Here is a 26,683-nt window from a genome sequence, read left to right as displayed (position 1 = left end):
AGTGAGTTCTCTTAGGAAAGGACCACAGGACAGGTCCTGCTCAGTGAGTTCTCTTGTCAGTGAAGTGCCAGCCATTGCGAATTATCAGCAGGTCAGGGGGCAGAACAATCGTGTCCAAGTCAGCCTCACCTGGTGAGGAAGGAATTACTGTAAATGCATTTCCTGAGGAGCAGAGACAGTTTCTCCTTCTGTGCAATAAAAGAAGCGCAGTTGCCTTTGGGGCAGAGATGGCAGATCCTCTCCTTCACTGCAGTCTGTAACACCATAGTTTAAAAAGATTTGCTTCTCTCACCAAAGGTTCCCTCACCTTTCTCAGGAGATATCTTCTACCTGACAGGACTTGAAGGGTCTAAGTTATTATGATCCATTCTCCTAAAGGGGTGAGGGAACTGATGTATTACTCAACTTTTCATAGCTGTTCAGTTTTCTTGTGGAGCAATATGATCAATATTCCGTTTTTTTGAGGAAAAGAGTTTAAAGAAGAGGTTAAAAAGAATAGATTTTAGTTGGTTTCTTCTTCAAGAAGAAAGTAGTAAGTAAAAAAAAACCAAAAACATATTTTCCAAACATCACCTCCATTATTTTCCTGGAACCACTGCTCTTTAAAAATGTAGTATAGAATCTCTAGTCTGCCTGCCACTGACCTCCCACAGGTTTTAATGTATTCTCCTCACACTGTTTTGCAAAAAATGAAAATCCTTACAGTAAGACAGTGCTTTCCCATTTCACATACACATATATTGAGGGACTTGCCAAAAGTCAGCTAGGAAACCATTCCAAGCTATGACTGCAATCCCACTTATTTCTTCCTATGACTACCCCAGCCTCAAAGTCCGCATGATCCAGTCATATCCATAATGAACAGGAGCTTCCAAGCCTTAGCCAGCTAATTGGGTTTGCCACCTCAAATTTGGTCGTTTCACCATTCCTCCTTGTATTTTGGGAGAAAAGTGTAAGACCTTGCAAGTTTCCATCATGACCAATGGTGATCTTTACAGTTAAGTTTCAAGCTGGTATTTCTATTTGTAAGAAAACACTTTATCCGTGTTCCTTGGGTATGTAATACTCACGTATGACAACCTCCCCCACACTTTGCCATACAGTCAGTGTCTTTCCTTGGATAGGTGTATGGCACCAGATTTCCTTCCAAGAGGCCCCCACCTTTGCATCCTCCAAGCCTTGCCTCCAGCCACACCTCTGTGCGGGTAAGAAGGAAAAAAGGTGGGATGGATGTGGGAAAGTGGCAGTTCCCTAAGGGATCATCCTCCGAGGAATAGGTTGGAGGGACTGCATAAATGTAGAACTGTGCAGTCCTAATAAATACAAATTAAACTCATTAGAAGAAGTGAAATATTAGGGTCAAGGTGACATTTGGACTGGAGGTTTAGCCAAGCTTTGCTTTAAATTTTGTATTGATGCAGATAAAGAAAGAGCTTATCCAACACGTTTCTCTTTTTTCTCCCGATCAACCAAAGGAGAAAAAGAAAAAAAAATCTTAACTAGCTTTGGTTGTATTTGAGCAAGACTTCAAAGTTTCACAAAAATAAACAGTTTTAGTGGGGAGGAATGCACACTTGTTAAGAGAGAAAATACACTTTGAAGCCAGCAAGAGACTGCATGCCTTATGCAGAGATTCACAGCATCCTCCCTGGAGCAGAGAAGTGGTGTCCCCCTCCCCTCCATGCAGCTTCTTCTCTCTCACTGGGGGCTGCCTGGCAGCAACACAGTCCTTCGAAGGGTTGTGGGGATGACAGGAGCCATTGCTTTGTTCTCTTCTCCTTCCTCCTGCTATGCCCCTGTTGTTTTCTGCTCTGATTGAAAGTTTCATGTGACTGTAGCTGTCACTGAGATCTGAGTTTGCACAGCACCTAGCACAGTGTTAGTCCTGGCTTAAGATGAGGGTTCTTTGGGGTTGATTAGTGCCAAAAATCTGCGTGATCAGTGCAGATCCATAATTTAAGCTTGGGAAATGAGGAGAGAGGTTTATTTGTCCTCTGCTCCAACGTCTCAAAGGGTGATGGCTGGGGGACAGAACCCCCTTAGCCATCCCGGGGGGTTCTGTGCATTCCTGTCCGTAGCACAAGTGAGCTGCTCCTCTTCAACCCTCAGCCCCTGGGTCTGTCTGTTTCATAACACATATTGATGATAAAAGATAAGGGGAGAGTGCCTATCATGTTTTAACCCCTTAATTCCTTGTCTCTCTTGTGTCTCCACAGCACAGAGCCCCACTGCAGCAGACCCCTTGCAGCAAGCCTACGCTGGAGTGCAGCAGTACGCAGGTCGTTAGTATTAACACTTTCTCCCAATAAACCTTTCTCTTCTCTAAAGCCATTACCCTCTGAACACACCTCAGGGGGCTGAGGGAAGGGAGGTTTTTACTGATACAAGGACCACAGGGGCCACAGACTCCCTGATTCAATTTGCACCAACATCAAGACATCCAGGGTGTCAAAGGAGGCAACCTCCTGCCTTTCCCATGGAAAGGCTCCCACTGAGCTGCACCTCAGTGAAGCTTCATCAGTAGAACTGAGTCTGGTCTGCCTTAGCACAGTGCTCCAGGGCAAAATCAGCCCACTGCTTTGGAGGCCACTTTCTAAACCATGTCTCCTGAGTGCTGCAGCAAGGAGGGAAGATGGGCAGCCAGACCCTGCAGAGCCGCTGCTGCTGGTGCCCGGCAGGGCACGGAATGACTGCACACACTCCTTTTTTAGGGTGTGTCTACTGGCCATGCCCCACTTAGTCCGTCTGAGCATTGCTTAGGAGCTACCCAGACATCCTTCCTGCTTCCCAGCAGATATCAGCACAGCTCCCTGTGGCTCAGCCTCCTCTCGAGCTGCCCTGTGTGCTGAGCAGCTCCTTTGCAGTTGATGGACTGACACCAGCCAAAGTGACCTGGTGCAGACCACGACCCTGCCGTGTTCACCCTCCCCTCACGAGGTGTCCATGGCCAGCGTTGCGAGGAAGCTGCCACCCCAAAGTCATTATTTCCTGTGGTAACTGGAGCAATCATGGGTTCCTGCTGAGGAATGGCTATTATCTCGTGTCAGCGCTGTATCTGGAAACTTAATTTAATTCTCCATGTAGGGCTTCATTTGCCGGTGTTTTAGTTATTGTCATTTATTGCTTGTGAGGTTTGATAGATGGGAAGCAACTCAACCCTTTGAGCTGTTAATTAACCCCTCTGCACACACATGGCCCCTATCCTCTTCTCTCTGGTCTTGCAGGCGACCCATACTCTGTATTTTTAGCAGTAAGGCACATCATCTACCATCTGTGGTAGTGAATGGCTCCCCTTGTTTGCTTGGTGGGGGAGCTGAGATGGGGAAAATTGTTTAATTGCTGCTCACTGTTTCCACTGTGTTTGTGTGAGAGAGAGGAAGTCTCTACGGGCATGAAAGAAAATGTATATCTGAGAGTGTGTGTGCAACTGTGCCTATACAGCCTGTGGGCACAAGAAGGGGAAAACACACGTGTGAGCTGGTTTCATGAGCATGGGAGTTAATCAGGGTGCCAGAGGTGAGGTGGGGAAAGGTGTGCACGTGCTCTGCACACAGCTGTCAGCGTGGGCAGCTCTGCTCTGAGCTCATGAGTGAATGTTTCCTGTCACCACGTGGAATGGTTGGACATCTCTGCTGGGAGTGGTCTCAGCAGAGCCCCCCATTTGCGCTGCATGGTTGCCTGGGGTGCCACTGCTGATGGAGCTGGAGGGAGGCAGGGAGGGAGGGAGCTTCAGGCCGTGTGGCACCTCCTGGAACACAACCATGGCTTTTATACTACACCTCAGGCTGCACGAGATGGCCCTTCACAGAACCAAAACACAGGGGCAAAGCCCACATCTGGCTTGGTGTGTGTGGTGGTTTGGAGTGAAAGCTCCTTGCTTCCCAGCACTGAAATCTGTCCTTTCTTTTTTCCCTTTCTCTGCCCTTTAGCTGCTTATCCTGCTGCTTATGGCCAGATTAGCCAAGCGTTCCCACAGCCACCTCCCATGATCCCACAGCAACAGAGAGAAGGTGAGTAAAAGTGATGTCCTCCTCTGTGACCCCAGCGAGCCATCCCCATCTCACTGGTTCTGCTCCTCACACACCTAGAGCGTCCATTAAACACCCAATTGCTTTGAATGCCTGGTCCACTGAGTTATTCTCCATTTCCATACGTGGCATGCTGTCACTGTCACCAACAGTACTGTGGTGGGCTGTCCATGTGGGGAACTGCTGGTGAGATCTCTTCAGTCGCCTGGGAGGAAAGCATGCTGGTGTGCATGGGACATGGAAAGACCAGCTGGCAACATAGCCATGAACATCCAGTGGGGGCCTCTGTTCAGGACAAGCAACAAGAATGCAGATAAAAATGGAATTGTATTGGAATAAAGAGCTTTACGGGACACAAAGCACAAGGGGCCCTTAATTAAAAGGCAGTAAGTAACATCATTTCAGACACCTGCTGTTTGGAGAACAAGGACTTGCTGTTTAGAGTAGCTGATCTAGTCCTTTCAGCCTTTCAGCCTCCACTGATAATCTGGAAACATCAGTCAGACCTTGCAGAGCACAATCCCTATATCAGGATGAGAAAAAACTTGTAGTTAAAGTTCCTATTTCTTTGCAATGATTGTGAGAGTTGCCTGGGTAATCTACTCCACAGGACTGGATGGCTTCACGGAAGACACGAAGAGTAAGGAGAGGTGAATCTATCATTTTTGCATGTAAATGCCTTGGGAGAAAACTGTGCCATGTAACATTTCCTTTACAGTCAGTGGGGAGCAGTGGAATCCTCAGAGGCAACCCACTTGGGTGGTTCCATTCCAGTTGTCCTCCAAGGAGAGCTGCTCCCTTTTGTCAAGAAGGAGGGGTACGCTTGCCTGAGTGAGACATTAAAGTCAGGTGCTCCAGCTTAGCAACTCTCATTTTAAATAGTTACATTTTAAATTTTATCCTCTATTAGATCACTAATTCAGACATATTCTATATTATATGTGTTATTATATGTGTGTAATTACATTTAATATTTTAATACAGTGTAAGAGTCAAAATGAAATGAATCTAGATTACACCATCAGACTAAAACATTCTGATGATCTAAAACTGCTTTGGAGGAGAAATCTCATTTTGTAAGAAAATTAGAAATGTCGTCATTTCCATCTAATTTGGAATTAATTTTTTTTCTATGTCAGAATTTCCTGGGGAACACAACTTCCAGCTCCTGATTAGCTCTAGTACATGTCCCTGCTGTGAGAACAGATGCACAGACCTATCGTATCATTACAGAGATGTTTCCCCCATGCTGAAGGACTTTGCTTTTTATTACTTACTGGGGCTAGATTAAGCACAGGACAAAATGGCGAGCAGATCCTTGCTCAGCACAGCGCTGTGCCAGGAGCCACCAGAAGCAGGGGGAAGCTGTGGTGCACGCCTTGAAGAGCCTGTAGACCCCTGTGTTCACAAGGCACGATGTGTCTCTGTGGGTTAGGAGTGAGTGTCACCCAGTGGACAAGCTGTCTCATAACTCTGCTCCCTCCTATAAGCAGCTGGCGTTGAGAATGAGGATGGCTGGGGGACAGCCACATGAGATGAACCACCACCCCAGTGCAGGTTGCCATTCCCAGTGTTCCTCATTTTCCTGCAGTGCCGAGGGACTGTGTCTTTCTCTGCTTCTTGCTAGAGGAATATTCTGTAAAGCACAGCACTCCCCTTTAGCAGAGGGTCAAGACCTTTAAGCGTCTCTAACCTTTAGCAGGAAAACACAGCGAGAGGGAACTCAATAATAACAATAATGTTCAGTGCTGAGAAGAGTATTTTAGGTTTGCAAGGATGTGCACAAACATTGATTCGTTAGCGAACCAGGTCTACCAGCACAATAACACCAGTGATCACATTGTTAATGACAATCTCAGCTCTCCATTCCTGAATCCCAGTTGGATAACAAGCCTGGGGACGTTTTGCTGCTGCAGGATTCCTGTAGAGATGAGTCATTACTGCCACATGAGCACTGAGGCTGCTGGCAGCTGACAGGGTGCATAGGGTGGAACTGATCCAAAACTATCAAAGCTTAAGATAAAATCTTGATTCAGGCCATGTCAACCACACAAAACTTGGAGGTAATTTTAAGTCTGTATTACTCTTCTTGATGTAGTTTCTGTAACTAGGATGTGCAACTCCTTGGTGCAAGTTTGCAACTATTATCTATATTGCGTTCAAACATTCTGGGCAAGCAGGAGAGGCAATGAAATTCCATCCTCTGGGTGTTTGCTGTAGAGGTGAGGTGTGCAGATAACCAAAGTGCTGCAGCCTGACTTCATACAATCTCGTGCGTTAGCCCAGTTTAATTACTGTTGGAAAGCAAGCCTCATCACAGCCTTTCCTCATTACATTCTTCTGGGCTGCAATGATGGGTAGCTGAGGTCAGAACAGGTATATGGAGTTCACTTGTGTTGAAGGTGGGCAGGCAGGAAGAGGCTGGGTCTGCAGCTGTCCCTTTGCTAAAAAACTGAAAATGAGTTCAAGTGTGAGGAGCATGGGCAGAGCAATGGCTCAGCTCAGGCCCAGCCAAACCGAGCCCACCATGTGGTTCTGTGCCCTCAGTCATTGGATTTTCCATTATCCAGCACAGTTTGCCTTTAATCTACAGAATATCCATAAACTGTACAGTCCTTAAAGCTTTTCTTGCTTTTTTTGTCCAAAAATCAAGGCTAACTGTTCTTGTGTATAAATGAACAGAAATGTATATATGTCATAAAATGTACACATGTCATAAAACCAAGAGCCATGGCAGACATCAGTGTTGAAATGAAACTTCATTTTTCCTGATGATGTGTCGTGGGGGTTAGATTTCAAGCTACACTACAGCCCTTTTGAAAACAAAACTAAAGCCTGTCATAAATAATTTTATTATTGTATTCAGCCCTGAATTGCCAAGTATAGTGATCTCAAATAATCCATTAACTCTGTCTAAAACAAGAACTTTTTCTCCAAAAAGAGAGTTGTAGCCTTTATTAGGATTTTTCCATACCAGCTGTGGTTTTTCTGTTGTTCCAGTATCCTGAGCAAGCCCCTCAGAGGTCATTGCATTTGTGCACTGAGAACTGACTAAGATCTTTAGAGTATCCTGAGATGAACAAATGGGATCATAAAATTGTTTGTGTAGGAAGGGACATTTAAGTTCCAGCCACCTACCATGGGCAAGGACACCTTCCACTAGATCAGGCTGCTCAGAGCTCCATCCTCCCTGCCTTGAACACTGTCAGGAATGGGGCATCCACAACTTCTCTGGGCAACCTGTTCCAGAACCTCACCCCCTTCATAGTAAAGAATTTCTTCTTTCTGATCTTGTCTTTGATTTCTTTAAAATATACTTAAGTGTACAACAAGACAGCCATACACACAAACACACGGCCTTCTATTTGGGAGTGCCCAAATTAACTTGAAATGGGCAAAAACACATTCAAAAAAAGCCAGGGAGGGCTGAAGAAGATAGATCTTGTTTTGTGAGTTCTTTACCAAGGTCTCTGGCTGTGACAGGTAACTTACGGACTTAACAAAAAGTTACAGACAGGTAACTTACAGATTTAACAAAAAATTGCTTGTTAAATTCTAAAGGCAGTAATTTCATATGTGAGAGTGACAAAACAAATCAAACTACCCAATTTTGGTTTGTTTTTTTCCTTTTTTCCTCAGAAGCAAGTGAAGTTTTCAGCATTGGAAGTTAGGAAAAATCCCTCTGTAGCTGTAAACAAAATGAGCTCACCCTTGAATGTCTGGGTCAGTAGGGGAAGCCACAGCACAGGTTCCCCAGGCACATTCTAGAGCCAAGCTGATCTTTGAGAATGGTCCCTGCTTTTTTACACCCTCCCTGGTCTCTTCCTTTCAGTCTCTGAGTCATGTGAGGAAAAGTTGATTTCAAGGTGAACCAAGGGTTGTTCTCTCCTTGAGCCCAGGCTAAAGGTGGTGTAGTTTAAAGTTGTGTGCCTCCTGGTCTGCCTTATGCCTTGGTAGGTGTTTCTCAGCGCACACAGGCAGAATCCCTACTCATGCACAGCACATCCAAGACCGCAGGAAATGCAGCTGGTATTTTTGAAAGAATTGGCCAGTTTTACAGTGAAAACTGCTGGCTCTGGTGATGTCAGTGGGAATTTTGCCACCGACTGCAGCAAAGCCAAGATTTTACCCATTTTATTATAATGTGGATCTCAAATCCCACAGCAGAAGTGCTCTGGGGCACGTTCAGATGAAGGAATGAATTTTTTCTCTGTTATTCTGGACTGTGGTCTGCTCCTGGGCAGAATTTTCTCAATTTCAACAGACACCTAAGGGGGTTGGTGTTTGTTTAACACTTTCAGACTGTTTCATATCTAGCTTATTATGCCAATAACTCTGCATTGTGCAGAAATGGATGGCAGCAAGGATTGGAAAAATGATAGTTGCCCAGTGAGAAGACTAAAGAAGAGGCAGACGGGAGGTGGGGGGAAGCTGGAAAAGCTTGGCATGAAATAGGGGAGCCTGATTAAGGGCCACTGAGGTTCAAAAGTAATTTGGCTAAGCAGATGACCGGGTGCCTAATTAGTTAATTATCCCGCTATACCACTATCCCCCCCATTTGGAAGAAACCCTGTTACCATCCCCATGACCTTTAGGAAATGCACAAGATGCAAAGGATCAGCTGTTCCTTCATGACAGTCCTTTTAGCAAATTAGTGGGGAAAATTGTGCTTAGCAAATATTCATTAGGGCTTCATTTTCCATTAATCCAAAAGGAAATGTGGAGAGCCTGTGACTTCAATCATGCTGAGGCCCAGGAATTTTAATGAGCTTTAAATGGGCATCTGCCAGAATCCTGACTTCGCCGTACTTCTCTTGCCAGCCGGGGGGATGAGTAATGGGTAATAAAAGGTGGGAGCATCTAGACGAACTCCTCTCCCTAACAGGAAAGGCAAAGTTGTAATTTGCTGTGTTATGACACTGTAATTATGCCCTGATGAAGAAAACGAGAGTATTAAAAACCCCTTTCCTTCCCCACACTCTGCCCCAGACGTAGAAAGGGGAAAGTTGACTGAGTCAGGTCACAGGGTTGTAGGCACATGGGCGAGAGCAAAGGGGGAAGCCCTGCTTCTCTCTGACCTCCAACCCTTTTGGCAAAGGGCACACAATGTATCCCACTCATCTCGATCCCTCTGAGTCAAGCAGAACTGGAGTTACCTGTCGAGGTCAGTGCAGAGCTGGGCAGCAGCTGGAAGTACCTTTAGAAATAAAATGATGAAAAAACAATCCCTGTCTCATTAAACTATACAGTTTTCTGCTATTGAACACTGCAAAGGTTTTAAATGTTTAATTTTCTTTAACATAACCACTTGGACACACCTTTTTGACTGTTGCTCAAGGACAGCATGCATAAAAATAAAAGTCAGGTTGAAAATATTTATTACAGGCTATTTGACAAGAGGCAAGTTTGCCTTCTTCTGCCCCAAAATACAATTGCAACACAATATTTTTTGAGGGTCTCTACTTTAATTTCATATTCCAGCTAAAGGCACCTCTCTGGATGTTTTCCAGAGCACCCTCTGAAATTGGTAAGAGTATATGTTACAGGATTGAGGCAAAAAAGCCAATCCATCTTGTCTAGTAATTTGAATTTAAATCCACCTAAAATCTCTCCTGCAGAATGCTCTAGAATGGAGGACATGGCCTAACTGTCCAGATCTATGGGAGTCTTCAGGCTGATTTGAGCTGGGGGGATGAATGTAAAATTTTGCAGAACAAGATAAGCCTGTGGGTTTGTGCATATCTTTCTGCTCATTATCATCACTTGTGTGATGTTATTTTCATCACACAGATTCAAGAAGGATAATGAAACTTCTGCATGCAGACAGTGGGAAGAGCCAAGGAATAGTGCGGGTCATCCAAAACTCTGCAGATTAAATAAGATTATGAGGAACAAATAAAATCTATGAACCATATTCTTTCATCCTCTGTGTTCTTACTCCTCTCTTCTGTTCTTTCCATGGCCACATGTGCTGGTGCATTCCTCTCTCTCTAGATTTTATCCTGGTGTCCTGGGAAAGCTATTGAAGTTGCCATAGCCTCTAGGTGACTTTTTGAGTTCCTGGTCTTCCCCATTATCCATTCCTCTGAGAGTCTACAGGCTGCTTCCTAGCATGACCGCTCACCAGTCAGAGAGAGAAGATGCCGAAGTAAATTTCCACCGTGTGCTTTCTCGTATCCTATTTCTCTTCATTCATGGGTCTTCTTTTTCTCTTGATAGGACCAGAGGGCTGTAACCTGTTTATCTACCATCTGCCCCAGGAGTTTGGGGATGCTGAGCTGATGCAGATGTTCCTGCCTTTCGGTAATGTCATCTCCTCGAAAGTGTTTGTGGATCGGGCGACAAACCAAAGTAAATGCTTTGGTGGGTAAAGATAACAAAACAATTAGATTCATCCAGGAAAGGGCTTTCTCTGAATACTTTACCTTTCAAACTGCTTTCTTTCTGCTTAAGCTTTATGATTTCTCTCAATTTACTCCTGTCAATACTTTCCCCCTTCCTTCTTTCTCTCCTGATTGTCTCATGCTCAGAGTTGTGTGTGCTGCTTAGAGGTCAAGGTTTGGCATCTCACCAGCAGCAAGATGCTGCAGACACCGGTGGGGTCAGAAAATACCCCACTTGTAGGGGAGGGTGGGGAGGGTGCAGAAAAGACTAAAGCAACTGGAGCACAATGGAGGGGGCTGGGCATAGGTGAAATTGTGAGATTAGCAGAGGGATCATGTTGCAGAAGGGGAATTTCTGTACCTAAGGCAAAGGACAAACAGGCCCTGGAGTTGAAGGGAAGACAGAGCTGTAGGGTCAGCTTTCCTGCAGCTGTGATGCTTTATACTGCAAGGGGATAAGGGCTGACCATCCACTGAGAGCCTGCTCTTCTGGGGAGTGATGGCTTGGTAGATCACATTCAGACATGTTCTGACCTAGTGGACCTGAGGCAGAACCCCAGCAGATAGAGATGAGCCAAGATAAACCTGTGCTTCAGCTGACAGCCTGTGCTAAGAGGCTGGGTTTGAAAGCTGCACCTGGCTCCCACAGCTCTGGCCTCGCTGCTGGCTCCACCCTGCCAGCTGGAGCAGAGAAGGAGCAGAGCCTGGAGCTGCCTTTGAGCCCCAAGATGGGACACCCTAAGCTGCACCCACAGTGGGAGGGCCCAGCCAGCCAGCAGCCATGGAGTGATGTATACATCTCACTGGGATACCACCCCTTGCAAAGCTGGGGCTCTTAAGGGAAGGGGTCCCTTTTGGCAGTGTGGCAGCAGGGGGACCCTGCCACATTTGATCCCATCACACCTGGTAGACAGGGGATCTCTCACAACCATGTGCCCACCACTGGGGTCTGTATTTTTTGATTCTCTGCCATCCTGCACCTCTTGCATACCCTCCCTGGGAAGTGCAACAGAACAAACTATTGCTTTTCTTTTCCCGTTACTTGCAGCTAATCTGGATTCTGTCTCCCAGGCAAACTTCCAGAGTTAAGACTCATTGGAGTTTTCATTTGATTTTAAAACCACTCTCAATCTCCACACTGTGCTTTCTTTCCATGCTGCCTTCCCCTTTCCCCTCCTGAACAGCTCACCTCTCAAATCTCTTACCTTGTCCCTTGCTACCCACGGTGCATGTCAGAGAGCACTTCAAGAGTTTTGTGCTCTTTCTCTATGCACAGTTTCTCCTGCCCATCCACAGAGGGTCTGAACAGGCTATTTCCCTTTTGTTTGAAGGATCCCTGACCCCTGATGAGAGGGACACAGCCCTCCCAGTCGCCAGGAGTCTCTGGGTTGCTGCACTCTCCAGCACTAGAGGAGTGAAGGACAAAGAGTCTGGCGTGCAGAGGGAGCTGGCAAATTCAGATTAGAACTCAAAACTATGGATTAGCCCCAATGAATCTAGACCCCATCTGCTTTTTATATACAAATTATACATAGATATTTATATATAAATCTCACAAAAAGTTGAGCAGACCAGCGCAGCTCTAGGTGACTCTGAAACTGATGCTCCAAGGAGATCCACAGATTAGAAATGGATCTTTGGCAGTGAAATTCTCATCTATGTTTAGAGGAATTCTGGGCCTGGTTCTCCGCATATTGAACAGTAAATGGAGATGCCTTCTGGACAGCTGTGAGCCTTATCCCCACTCAGTTCAAAGGCTGATGGCTACAAGGCCCCACAAGGACATGACACACACCCCATTTGTGGGCAGGGATTTGGGGCTGTTTCAGAGGTGCTGTGAGATCAAGGCTGAAAGCTGAGCAGGAGCTGAGGGGTCTTAGAAACTTTTCTTGAGTTTTACTTAGAGAAACCAAACATCAGCTTGTTGGGTGAAGTGAACTCCAAAGCTAACTGTGGCATATTGAAGGCTGAAACAGGGAGGTGTTCCTTTGGAAGTGTTGACTCAAGCACACAGACAAGCAAAAGAAGGAATTAAAGATTGCTGGTGAATCTTGGTCACCTTATATCTGCTTCTGAGACACAAATACCCAGGTGCAGTCAGTTTGGGATCCCAGGTGTCAAATCTCTGGATTTCTCCTAGTTTTCCATAGAGCTGAGTGCCTGCTGTGACTGCTGGTCTCAGACAAACATGTTGACTATGCTTCCACATCCACCACCTCCAGAAATAACAGAGGCACAGGTAGCTAACTATCACAGGTAGGTTACGTTCCTTTTCAAAACTTCCCACCCTCCTGACCTTCAGATTTAAAGCAATGTAAAAATGTAAAAGTTATAAGAGGAAATCAGGCTTTTCAATTGTTTTGCTAAGTCTACTGAAGCTGGCATTTTTGTTGAGGAAATAAATTTAAATAAAAAAATAAATTACTTTTTCCTAAAGGAAAATAAGAGATTTTATTAACTTTGAAAGTAAGAAAATTCCTTCTCTGCTGCTAAAACATTTCCCAAAACTCAACATGTAAGAACACAGCATTTGCATTCTATTTCACTTTTTTTAGTGCGGCTAGAGCTCTCCAACTGCTAGCCTGGGGGGACAATTCTGTCTGGCCCCAGAAAGATATTCCACTATTATATGACCTTTTAAAATATATCTGCTAAGCAGATCCCAAATAAATTGCTGTAACAGAGTTTAGCCCCAGGTTGTCGAGAAATTGTCAAGTAGTCCTGCTTTAGACAAACTTTAAAAATTCTATGGTGAAAAATGTCACCATGTTTTTTTCCACAGGAACAGAAAAATCTTTATTTGATGCCTTTGTCTCACTGTTGAACAACTTGTAAACAGCTGGCACAAACTGAACAAGTCAGTAGAGCAGCATGTCAAAATAGAATTGTGGAGGTCCACAAGGATGATCAGGGTGTTGGGTCACCATTGCTACAAAGATGGGCTGAGAGAATTGGGGTTGTTCAGCCTGGAGAAAGCCCCAGGGAAACCTGACAGCACCTTCAGTATTTAAAGTGGCTGCAAGAGAGCTCAGATGGACTTATTACAAAACTGTGTACAGATAGGACAAGGGGGAATGGCTTTAAAATGAAAGAGGGGAGATACAGCTTAGCTATTAAGAGCAAATTCTTGGCTGTGAGCATGGAGAGGCCCTGGGACAGGCTGGCCAGAGAAGCTGTGGATTTCCCATCCTTGGAAGTGTCCAAGGCCAGGTTGGGTGAAGCTGGGACCAACCTGGCCTGGTAGAAGGTGTCCCTGAACAGGGCAAGGGTAGCTGGAAATTGATGAACTCAAAGATGCCTTCCAACCCAAACCATTCTATGATTTTTTTCCCTTATTATTTGCGTCTGAATTCTTGCCTGCATTTTGAACACAAATTTATCTCTTTTTGCCACCACTGGCAGGATAGTGTTGGAGCAGCTACAGGAGTGTTAGGAAGAAAATGAGATCAGAAACAAACCTTTCTCCTGGTTTCTGGAGTCCATGAGCCTGCAGAGAGCCACTAGCACCTGCTCATGCTAAAGAAGCTGTAGTGTGGTCAGCAAGTCTTTGACATTCTCAGTTTAGAGGCCACTGCCTCCTGGCTGACAAGGAGTAGTGAGGAATGCCAGCTACAGTAAACACCAATACCAGATATAAAATGTGAAAGTGCTCAGAGTATGTCTGTTGTTTTCCCTAGTGGGACTGCCTGCTCTGCCATATAAGGCTGCCTAAGGAACACCCTTGACTTCTCACTGAAAAAAGTCATTTAGTCTGGGAGGCTTCTTTGCCTATGACTTTTCTTCTGCTGCACACATCCAGGCTAGACCCAAATCCTTCATTTTCTCTTGCAATTTTTCAAACCTCTGGCTTCTTCTTTTCTCCTGTCCCTGTCTTGATGCAGCTGTAAGATGGCCAAATGCAGAACCATCCTTGTCCTTCCCATTCACCAACACCCTGTGTATCCCCATGAGCTAAGCCTCCATCATTGACCATATCTGCATCCCCTTGGGTTTCTCCTCAGGCACTGTCCTGTCCCCATTCTTGTATTCAGACTTAGTGATTTCACCTTCACAGCTCTTCACCGTTCTGCCCTTCTCTTTCCTCTCTCACTGGTTCTCCACTCAATGCCCAGCTGACCCTGCCCACACACTCCTTTTGCAGCCAGCATGTTTCTCCAACTGGGCTGTGCTGTCAATTCCCACTGAAATGGCAGGGACACAGCAGGACTCGTCTCACTCAGAGCAAAATTACACTTAGTTGGACACTCCTTGAAGACGGTGACTCCCATTCTCAGAGTGGGCTGGTCTAGGAAGGCTTGCACGGAGGGGAAGTGTGCTGCAGCCTGAATGTCAACATCTGCAGGAGCCCGGAGTCTGTGTCTGCACAAGGCAGCATTCACACTGGGTCTCTCACGTTCCCACTACACGTGTGCCAGTTTTTCTGTGCGTGGGTGTGCTGGATGTCAGAGGACGTGGATTACATCTTCGTGCTGGTCTCAGTGGTTCTGGTGATAATTCCTCTCTCAGTTATGTAGATAGTTTAAATGTGAACAGTTTGTGTAGAAGGCTAAAAGAGAGCTCCAGTAAAACAACGCTGTTGAGGCTGCTAAGGCAAGTAGGCAATGTGAGAAGGGCAAGTTTTCAGCCTGCCCACACATGGCTAACTCTGCCTCTGTCATAGGGTGACGCTGCAACACAGCCCAGCAACACTCGCTGCTGTCTCATAAAACACATCTGAAGAAAGCACTTGAAGACATAAAGTTAGTGAAATACAGAGACAGACATATTCTAGAAAAATGTCTTTACAGAGAAGAGAGCGAGCAAGACAGGTTTGGGCAGTAATAATTAGGAAGACATGTCAGAAATTAGAAAAAAGAGAATATGGATGGAGAAGCAGAGGTCAAATGGTTATTCCAAAGTGTCAAATAAGATGTAGATAAATTAAAGCTGGAGGAATTGCTTCACTGGAACACTTGGTTTGTTCCAGTCACCTCTTTCTGAGAGCAATAAGCACCTGGATCTGCCAACTTTTTGCGCACCATTGAGCAGCAGACGCTGTCAGGCCAATTCTGCTCCATGTCCCTGCTTTGTCCCCTACATGTCTCCTTGGCATGTGCCTGTTCTTCATACCCATTGCTGTAGCAGTTTCAGTTTCTCCCCATGGGACAGTGACTTCAGAAGGCTGTGAACAACCTGTCTTATTCCCAGAGAGATGCTGTGGTTCCCCTCCACTCAGCTTGACGTGCTCTGACGCCACAGGTGTAAGCAAACACAAGTGGCATGTGTTTTTCTCCTTTTCTGCACATTCCAGATGCACTTTCACATCAGCAAAATGTCCCAACCCTTTTTGAAATGTCCCACATTAAACAAAACAAGGAGCATTCCAGCTTACAAACTGCAAAGGCTTCTTAGTGCCATAGGTTTATATATCCTAAAGGAAATATCTTGTTTGACTCCTAGTACAACATGAACATTGATTGTCTCATTCCAGATTCCTGCAGGGAGTGCATTTGAAAGTTGCTAATGGGCCACCTCATTTGGAAAAACATCCAGTCTTATATGAAGATGCCAAAATAGAGAAAATAACATCACTTGATGAGGGTCATAATAGTTAATTAAGTTTGCTGTTAAATAATTCTATTCCCTACTAAACTCCTCCTACCTTATGAAAAGAAACTGGGGAGACAAAGGAGAGAGATTAAAAGTGAGAAAAGCAGTGAGGAATGAGAACTGAACACAGGAGGGGGTGAAGCTCGGGAGAAGGGCTGAGGGATGGGCAGAGCTTGTATCCTGTTATTAAAAACATGCTGTGGCAGTTAAATGCTGCAGTGTGGTGGCAAAAAAGGTGGAGTGGGAGATGCAAGGCAGCAGGCAGGTCGTGATGATCTACAGAGTTTCAGTCTGGAAGCTGAAATAGAAAGAAGGAAGATGTGTCAAGAGAATAGGACACTGGCAAAGCTGTTCAGGGCCCTGGGACAAGGGGCATTGCACATTAGGTCTAAAGTGCATTGGCAGCACTCCACAAGACATAGGAGTGGAACAAGGGACCCTGAGGTACATTAGGAAAATAGTGTTCAGCACCTGCTGACAATGTGCCTCCAATATGCACTGCATATGGCAGTTTCTCATTTAATAATAAAAAAAAAAATTAAAAAAAGGTAGTAACTCTCCTTGGGTTCATCCAGGAAATGAGCAGGTGCAGAAGTTAGGTGTTGTAAAGGGAAGAAATTCTTGTTGCATGTTCGTAGCCTGTGTGGGTGATCTCAGGTCAACCTAGCTGTTAGGACTGGGCTCCCCTTCTTGGAAAAGTACCCTGACTCCTTTGCACAGGTCTTTAGGATTCATGGATGAGGAGAGTTATTTATCAGATAAAAGGTTTTTTGGGGTTTCTTTTCTGAGTCTTCTTCTGGTAAAAAGGAAATTCCCACCAAATAAATGCATTATTAGGAAGGACTTGAGGTGTGTAACTCTGTTTGTTGCTGTTATCAGTACTATGATTAAGTTTGATTTATTTTTTCTTTTTAATATTAACCTGATTTCAAATTTCCTAAGGAAGTCTCTACCTGATCCTTTCTCCTTGTAGCCCTTAGAATTGGGCTCTGTCCTTTATTTCACATGATCTGGTGACAATACATTTTGTTTCAGATTTTCTGGAAAATCTGTTTGTGATTCCCATATGGCTACAGCCTACAGATCACAGCTCAAAGAGCAACGGGAAAAGCCACTCGCTTGAGTGCCACAGCTGAGACAAAGCAGAAATTATTTTCCAGGCACATTAAGCATGTCTGACCCCTGGTATGTTTCAGTTCAGATCAGCCCTGGTTTGTTGTGGTCCTCTCCACTCTAAAGGACCTGGGACAGCCAGAGAGCCAAGGAGGGACTCATAAGGTGTGTCCAGCTTAGCTGGAAACTAATCCAAGGGGAGGAGGACACCCCCAGAGGGATGTTTTGAGCTCTCAGAGAGAAGGGGAAAGAGACATAGAAGTTCAATATCTGTTCGCTTATTCCAAAGCAGCCAGGCTCTGAGATTTCAGGTCTGCAGAGTGAGGATGGAACTCTTCCAGCTGATAGGGAAAGACTTGTGTGAGTAAGAAAGAGAAGGAGCTGTTCATCAAACTCGCTGTACAGCACCTCCAGCCATTGCAGTTGGCTGGGGGAGGCTTCAGGGGGAGGAGGAGGAGCGGGAGAAGTATTAGGGCTGTGAGCCACTATTCATTTACAAACTATAATTAATTTGATGTTTAGATTAATTTCTGATGCACTCTCAAAGGTGCACTGAAAGCATTTTTCCTTTATTATAATGTTGATTGCTTATTGGGGAGATAAATCTAACTGTCAGTTATGCACTGACTTACCAAAACTTTCAGACCAAGCAAGCATGTATGCATAAGGAACAGCTGTTTGCAGCTCTCCAGTTAAAGGGACAGCTCTGTCTTTTCCCAATAACTTACATTACAGAAAACCTATATGTTGTACAGAGGGACTTCTGCTTTCTTTTGTAGCTCAACAATTTATTAGACAAGAATATGGTAGCAGAATCTATCTTCTATTTATCTGAGTGTCCATGTGTCTATCACTGTTCTATCCATCTCCCCCCACAAGTGATAAAGTCTACCCAGAATTTACTTTTTTTTTAAGTTATGGGTATGTGTGTACATACCTACTCACATGCACACTTACACCATCATTTTAAATGCTCTTTCTCCTGGGGTAATTAGATGGAGCCACTCATTGTGGCTCCTCCTTTATCGACTTTCAAAAGGGAAATGGTCACTATTTGACTAATAGAAATAACCAGAGCTGAGTTAACACCAGAAGAGGAGTTTTAGTTGCACTTTGATTCCAGTCAGAAGTTTCTGTTTGGAGGTCAGAATACTGACCCCTCCAAAGGGCAGGCCCATTTCTGAGCTCAAAGTGATGGATTTGCAGAGTGCAGACTTTACACATCCTACTCTTGTGGGACTGCAGACCCGCTAGAGCATTTTGTCAACACATGGCATCTGGGTTTATTTTTTGCTGTCCCAAGATTTCTGATGCAAGGGAAATTCAAGCTGTAGAGTGGATGAGTCTCTATCAGTCCATGAGCCATCCTTTAGCTTCCTTATATCCACCCATTCTACCCCATCCACTGCACAGGTCTGCTCTTCACCATCTTGAAGTCTGTTGCCTGGTTGGTTACTAAGCAGCTGTTCAATAGATCCTCACACCTTCAAGCTTGGCCCCAAGCCTTCCTTTTATATGATACTCAAACTCTGCCATGAATATGAATTTATTTTTATTTCTTCATCTGTTTTCCTAAGACCCTTCCCAGCAGAGCATTTGAGAGGTTCACAGAGCTAAGTAATGGCATTTTGCTGGTGCTCCTGGTATCCTCATTTCACCAAGGGGATGATGAGGCAGAGAAGTAGCCAAAACTGTTTCTTTATCTTGGATTCCTAGTCTGAGTTGCCACAAGCCTGATCAGTCTGTTTACCTGCTTTGTCTAAGAATTTAGCATAATGCAGAGCATGCTGTGTTTTTGTCTGCTTCAGATGCAGGTATCGGCAGCAACCTTTCTGCCAGTGAAATCTCAGGCCATGCACCAAAAGAAGAGGAAAACCCAGTAAACCTTCGTCCTCACTGAAAACTAAAGAGGCTTCATACATCTGCAAGTGCACTCTGACACAATGTTACATGTATTTTCAACATTTGTGTGCCATTATCTCAATTTTGGCCGTGACAATTAAGCCACAGCTGGACCTTGCTTAGGCAGCACTCAGCAATGGCAAGGGATAGGAGCACCCACTTTTGAGAGAGAGCAGAGTTTAATGACATAGATTCAAGCCATGGTGTACAACTGGCACTCAGAACCTGCTCTATTTTATTTAATAGTAAAAAAACAGCCTAGAGGTCTTACTAAAGGAATTCTGTGAGATATGATATAATTAGCATAACTGGGATGTCATGGCAGAAATAGGGACAAATTCCAGTTTTCCAAGGCAACATCTGTTTGTACAACTACAAACCCATCCTTTCCCTGCCTTATTTACTGTCTAAATTCCAACACTTACAATAACAAGTCTGATACATTGCCATTTTCCTTGCCCTGTTATTTTATTCGTTCTCGACAGTAATTAAAACAAGGATGCCATGAAAGAGAAAAATACAGAAATGTGTGGTTAGAAGCAATGTCTTTATGCATATACAAAGCAATACAGAATTAAAATTTTATAGGTAACATAATTTCTTGCATTTCTAAATTGAGTACTTAATTTTGCAACCTTATCGTTGTTTCAGTTTATGGTTGCATGTGATATCTTCCCTTTTTAAGTAAGTAACTCTAAATCAAAAACTCCCCAGATAAGATTAGCATCTTCAAATAGTATATATTGACATATTCAAAAGCTGTCATCAGCGTAACAACTTGCAGATCCCCATAAAAACAGGTGTATCATTCTTAATGATGAAATTTTTGGTTTCATCTGTATCAAATCCCCAAAAACAATTCAGCATCAGCTCTGCTCTCCCCAGCATGGATCTGTCATATCACACATATATAAGTATTTACATGATATATATATATTATATAAGATATGCACAGTTATTTACATTATGCATGCACTACCCATATATTTGTTCAATAACAAATATAAAAACTTGCAGACACAATTGTTATTGAAAACAATGAAAATTGCTGAACAATCATTTGAATTTTAACCACGGGCTCCAATGTTTGCTGGCCTTTAAGGTGAAGAGTTTTCCTTGTGTTCAGTCTGAATCTCTGCTGTTCCAATTTATGTCCCCTGTCTCTCATTCTCCCACCAGGCACCTCTGTGAATCATATCTCAAGTTGGAAGGGGCTCATAAAAATCAAGCCCAACCCCTTGCTCCTGTCAGAACTACCAAAAACTAATTCCTATGGTTGAGAGCATCATCCAGATGCTCCACGAACTCTGACAGGAAACAGATTTTCTTCCTTTTGGACAGCATGACCTAAAAAATCTGATTGTGTTCTGACCATTTAGAGGTGAAATTAAATTATTCTCCTAAAGATAGGTCTCTACAGACTCTTTAAATCCTTCTCTAGAAGGGTCTTTATAAATCATAAAACTTTTAGCCAGGTCTTTGTGCATCTTCTGACATGGCTAAATGGGCTTCAGAAGGATTATTGTTTTGCTAGATTTTTTTTTTTAATTCTAATGAGAGAATTTTTGCTACTGGTTTTTGAATTTGATGCAAAAGACACTTTTTTTAGGGGTGACTCATATTTTTACCCCATCCATTCAAATTAAGATCCCTCTACAAACCACTAACATATCATGTTGTTCTCAGGTCTTTAATTTTTCTGTTCAGAGGCATATTCAAAACCATGTTTTCAAAATAAATTTCTATTCCTCTTAGTTCAGTAATTAAAACACAATCCTATTTTGCAATGTTCTACCCAAGGGTGGATCAACAGCTCAGATAGGTCACTGGGCAGAGGCCCCAGAGCCAGTACTAGATCAGGATTTAGTAAATCTGTGTTATGATTCAGGTCCCATAGACTGAATGCATCTATTCTGAGGAGCTGCAGGCTGTTCTTCATTGAGATCTCCAAAATTCAGGCCTTTGAAGGCAACTAACGGTGAACATTCTGCTGGCAGATCCACAGGAATTTATCAGCCTCTCTGCTGTAATAAGACAGTTTTTCTTTCCCATTGTTTTTGAGAAAATAAGCCAGACAATCATTTTCTTGCCCTTTGGGGGTGGTTGAAAACGTGGAGGTTTTACAATGACAGTGAAAGTACCACAAATGTAATAGCTGGTTGAATCTGGAGATGTTCTCTTCCAGTTAAAACGTGTACCATTTTTTATTTTCTACTCTTTCTACCCAGCATAGGTCAGTGCCAGTTCACAACCTCCTGGTCTAGATATTGAGAAATTTTCTCTTTTCCTTTCCTTTCCCAATGACTCACTGCATATGAGGAGGTTTGTTTTCCTGTTGAGTTCATTTCTAGTTTGGTTAGCTGTTTTTCACACAGTCGCCTCCATAGAAAGTAAAATATTCCTTCAAAAATCATGGCCAAAAACTGTTCATCACCACGTCTGGCTTCTGAACAAAAACTTCCAGACTGCTGCACAAGAGAAGCTTCAGACCTTTCTGCCTCTGTTGGGCTGTCCCAAACTGCCCATAATGAGGTATCAGGTGTCCAGCATCCAGCAGGGAAGGGGTGGGGTGTTGTCCATCTGAGTAATGGTCAGCAAGAGCAGGATGGGAAGGTTCTGTGCATTGCTGCACCAAGGGATTTATTTCAGAGGTTCCCTGGGACATGAGAGAACTGCTAAAAAATAGTGACTAGTACAGCTCACAGATCACCTTCCTGACAGGATTTCCTGGTTTGTTTGGGTGTTTTGGTTTTTTGATTAATTTTCTTGATTAGTCCAGGGAGGAATGTTATTACTTACCTACTACAAAATATTTTCAAGAACAAGGTCACTTTTTATGGTACTTGTCTCTTATAGATCAAGAAGGATGACTGGTGATTTTAGCAGTTGCCTTGTTCATACATGGCTTTTTTATCAAAAAGTCACAAATTAAGCAGGATCCAAGAGAGAATCTGGGAGCAAAGAAATTAGATTTAGATGAAAAACAGATTGTGACATAGCTGGTGGGAGGTTCAATAATTATTTTCATTTGGTTTATATTGCAACCTTCAACAAAACAAATGTAAAAATAGCCTTCATTTTGATTCAAAACAATCTCAATGCATCCATAACTGAGCATCAGCATCTACTTAGAGTCTGTACAAAGCCTACTTTATACTCATCCTTTATTTCCAGTTTCACATTGGAGAAGAGCATGTAGCCTCAAAGGTTCACCTGCTTTTTTCAACCATGTGATTTCCCCCACAAACCTTATTCTGGCACATGATGACATCAGATGTTTTCAAGGAAGGCTCAGAAAACAAGTCAAGAAGAATTCCATCCACTTCTGAGAGCATTTAGGAAATAGCTCTAGTCCTACACATCATTCAGAAAGAGGACAAATACTATTTAGTCATCAACACGTGATTCATCACTGGCTGTTTGTGCCTTGTGAGGAAGATAATCATCATCACCTGGGCTGGAACATCATGTTTTTTATAGAAGAACCACAGTCCTTTTTGTCCACAGCAGACATGTATGTATACTGGTCCAGTGTCTGTTTCATGTGCTCTCCAAAAATGGCTGAAACCTCAATCCTTCTCTTCTTCCGACAATTAATCAATTCTTCTTATAAGAATGGGTAGAAGCACAGTCCATAGCGTCGGACAAGTAATTGCTCATCCTTTAGAAAACCTCTGTTTACAGGAAAAAGAGAAGTTTTAATCTTTACTCCACTGTTATGATGAGAAATCTGTTGTGGTTTTCTATATGATTTTTTTACTCCCTTTTATCTTTTTAGAAAAAGTCCTGATTATGTGCCCAGATGTATATGTGAGCCAAAACCATGGATCACAGAATCATAGAATTATTTGGATTGGAAGGGACCTTAAAGATCATCTCATTCCAGTCCCCTGCCATGGGCAGGGACACTTTCCACTAGACCAGATTGCTCCCAGCCCCATCCAGCCTGGCCTTGAGGAAGGATTGTGGCATCCACAGCTTCTCTGGGCAATATGCGCCAGAGTCTCATCCCTCTCACAGTAAATTTCTTTCATACATATAATCTAAATTTCCCTTCTTTGAGTTTGAGCCCTCAGATCAGATCTGACTATGCAGCTGTTAAAATTGTCAAAATCCTAGTCTAATCTGGAGTCTTACCCTTGTGCTTTCAACACAAGTCATGACAAGAATTTTCCTATGAAAAAGAATCAAACATCATACAGATTATGAAAGAAGACTTGTAGCTAGAGTGGTCCTTCTTGGTCTTAATGACCATATTCAGGGTCAGCATCTACAGAGGAGACACTGCTTCTTCTGCCTGGATATTTCTCCATCTGGAGATCTTCCAACAGGCAATGCACAAAAAGAGGGACCAACTTCTCTGCACACTCCAGCTCCCACTGCTGCAATGTGGAGAGGCGGTCTCATGCACAGGAGGACAGGAAGGCATCAGGAAGATACTTGTGTATTTCAAGCTACCTTCTGCACTGGGTGTTCTGACCTTTAGAGAAAGTTAATCATGCCATCTACTTTCACTCTTCATTTAATCTCCCCTTCCCATCTGTTCAGTCTCTCTCAGCTGGAAGCAAGATGAAGAACGAGTACCAGTCAGCCCTCTCAGTGGTCTGCAGCCCACACTTTGGAGCCATTTATTATAAGGCATTAACATCAATTGTCACCTGTATCATGACTGTTACCTCAATCCATCCCAGATTAGTAAGCAAGAACTGATTCTCTAAACATCTGAACTGCAAAATGAACAATAGACGGACAGACATGCAGTATCAGAAGAGACTGTTCTGATCCTTTGGACTGAAGTCTGAAATAACATATGCCAGGTGCCTCAGCTCATGTGACAGGTTAAAACCTTCTGCTTGAGTCATAGCATCCCTTTTAGAAAATCTCTTAATCAAGGTTTCATGTGATAGGTGCTCCACCCCTATTGCTAAACAAGATGTTTTCCAAAATAGTTAATTACGTTCACCGTTTCAAATATGCAGACTTGGTGTCTTATTTCCATTTTAAATTTGACAAATTCCTGCTTCCAGAGGGCACAAAAGAATCAGCAAGCTTTTATTTTATCCGCTATTCTAAAATAACCCCATGTTTTAGTAGGTATTATTTATAGGCTATGGCCAGAAGTAAGTTTAACTTTCTCTTCAATAAACTGTGGCCACTCAATACTCTTTCAGATCTATAGTTACTCTTCTACTTCCGAATAAGTATTTATTTGTTTTCTAGAGCAATCACTAGAACTAAGTGCAGAATTCCAGTAAGGATCTTTCCTGAGCTATACTCAGAGGTAACACTGCCTTGCTATTTCTAGAGGATATTCAGCAAAGGCAACTTCATCCCAAAACTGCACTAAGTCTTGGGACTTTGAGAATTTTAACACAGTCCTGAGAGCTCATATATTTGGCTGTTACTATGACACCCATCTTCTTCTTAAGAAGCGCTGTTTTCTAATGAGAATTTCCTCTTTTCATGAGTGACCCACTTGCTTTTTCCTGGAGATACTTAATTTTGCATTTGATTGGATTAAAATGAACACCCTTTAACTGCGTCCAGCCTACGCAGTGACCCAGGTCACTTACTTCTGTCATTATTTCACCACTTTTGTATGATTGGCCAATTTTACCAGTAATTACTTCAAATGTCTTCCAAGTAATGCCAGAGAAATTGAATAGCACAGAGATTTCAGCACACCGCTGAAGGAGCCTCCTAGAATCTCTGCAATTTTGTTTGTCACAACTGACAGATTCTTTGGTGGTCTCATTTCTGTGAGATTTCATTTTCTGTTAAGAAATGCTGCCTGAAATACTCTAGCAAAGTTTAAATACACTTTATGATAACTTACTTTATTCACCGAACTTGCAATTTCATGCAATCAGTTTCATTTGATAGATGTTATGTTCTATGAAACCATGATGATTGGTACTAATTGTGTATCTTTAAATTCTTTGCCATATTATCTCATATCAAAATTTTCATAATTTTTCTGGCACTTATGAAAGTTTAACTAAGTTTATCAGGTCACCTAGGTTATACCCTTAAAATTAATATTAGATTTTTTCTTTTCCTGGAACATTATGAAGGTTTTCTAATATTCCATAAATTTCTAAAATGAACATTAATGGTTCAGCAGATTTCTGAGCCAATTCCTTGAATATTCTGAGTTTCCAATTATCTCATCCCACAGATGGGAAATATTTAATACTAGTTGTTTAGCACAGTTGTCTGTTACTGACTGTTCATACATTAAAAAAATAAATGGATGGATGGATGGGATGGATAGCTGGGTAGACAGATCTCTCTTGGACATGATTAAACAGCAGTGGAAGGTTAAATAATCCAAAAAGTCATCCAACCCTATTAGACACTGGAAAACAGCTATGTGCTATGCCCTTGCTCTGCAGACGCACTCCTTTATTGAGTATTCCAGTACCCATAAATCACCTTATAATACAATACCTTCCAATGCACACATACATTATAGAGCTACTTACATACAGATTGTATCCTGAAATTCTTTACAGCACTAAAAAAATTGCGAGGCAGCAGCTAGTACATTGTGTAAAGAACACAGCAAGGTAAAGACCTTGCAAAGCAATTAAAGGGAAACCTCCATTCTCTGATAAGACTAATAAACACGGAGAAAAAGAAACTGAGGAATTAAAGAGACTGAAGTAGCAGGGAAGGTCTGAGGAGCAGGTGGGCAGGTCCTCATGGGGGGAGAAGGACAGGAGGTGCTGAACACCACCCTTCCCACAGGAAGACTACTTTGATGTGAGCACCTTACTGCTGCCTTCACAGCAAAAAATGCCTCCCTAGATCTCACCTTCCACTGGTCAGTAACAAAAGCGAGGAACCCATGAGCTGAGGGAACAGTTATATTAATAACCAATTGTGTCAATAACTAATTCCTTAATTACTGACTCAGATTCCTGGAGGAAGGACAGGAGGGCAAGGTCTCTGGTGTAACCAATTACCAGCGCTTTCTGCAGGTCCCTCCATTTTAGTATTCTCAAACACATGGTGTGCCTCTTGGGGCTGTCCTGTGTAAGGCCAGGATCTGACTCCATGATCCTTGTGGGTCCCTTCCAGCTGAGGATATTCCATGATTCTGCTGCTCTAGTCTGGCCGAGCTTCCTTCCTACAGCCTAGGGGGAAGCACTGCAGACACAAGGGAAGCACAAGGCATGGACTTCTCCTTTGCTAGTGCCTAGGCCATGTGCATGGCATTTCTCTTTCTCTCCCAGAGGCTGAGCAGCAGATCCTTGCTCTTCTGTTACTCTCATTTCCCTCTAGTAAAATGAATATGGGTTGAATGTCAAAAGGAAAAAGCTCAGAGATGCTCTCCTTAGCTAGTGACTTTCCTAACTGAAGGAACAAGAAGCACCAGGAAAGATTCTTCCTGGCAGTCAGACAAATATTCTGAGGGCCAGAACTAGTTAAAAAAAAAAAAGTCTGGTCTAAAATGAGCTAATAACCAGCAATTTCTACTTGCTTCTGTTGCAGTGTCTTGCAAAGTATATCTCTGAGATGGCAGCAAGTATTGCCAGAAGGCAACCCAGTTACATGAGTGGACCTGCTGTACGATCAGCTGCCCACAGTTCAGAAGTCTGGATGAAAAGCTTGCATCTGGACCTCACTTGTGGTCTTGACTGATTTAAGGGTAGTTCAGCACAG

General features: G+C 43.3%; 1 protein-coding gene across 14 annotated transcripts in view; it reads left to right on the top strand.

Moving 5' to 3' along the window:
- Positions 1-26,683, top strand: part of CELF4 (CUGBP Elav-like family member 4) — a 697,556-nt gene that overhangs the window by 640,902 nt on the left and 29,971 nt on the right. For 4 of the 14 annotated variants that reach the window (XM_030969503.1, XM_030969492.1, XM_030969489.1 and 1 more), the window contains exons 9-12: positions 1,125-1,205; positions 2,217-2,282; positions 3,930-4,010; positions 10,248-10,391. In XM_030969503.1, coding sequence (XP_030825363.1) covers positions 1,125-1,205; positions 2,217-2,282; positions 3,930-4,010; positions 10,248-10,391 — 372 coding nt within the window. The remainder of the gene's footprint in view (positions 1-1,124; positions 1,206-2,216; positions 2,283-3,929; positions 4,011-10,247; positions 10,392-26,683) is intronic. The other 10 variants (XM_030969501.1, XM_030969499.1, XM_030969500.1 and 7 more) reach the window with 6 other exon arrangements.

The sequence above is a fragment of the Camarhynchus parvulus genome, chromosome Z (genome assembly GCF_901933205.1).
Source record: "Camarhynchus parvulus chromosome Z, STF_HiC, whole genome shotgun sequence".
Lineage (NCBI taxonomy): Eukaryota > Metazoa > Chordata > Aves > Passeriformes > Thraupidae > Camarhynchus > Camarhynchus parvulus.
The sequence above is the reverse complement of the archived record's forward strand: the minus strand, read 5'-3'. Positions and strand labels throughout refer to the sequence as shown.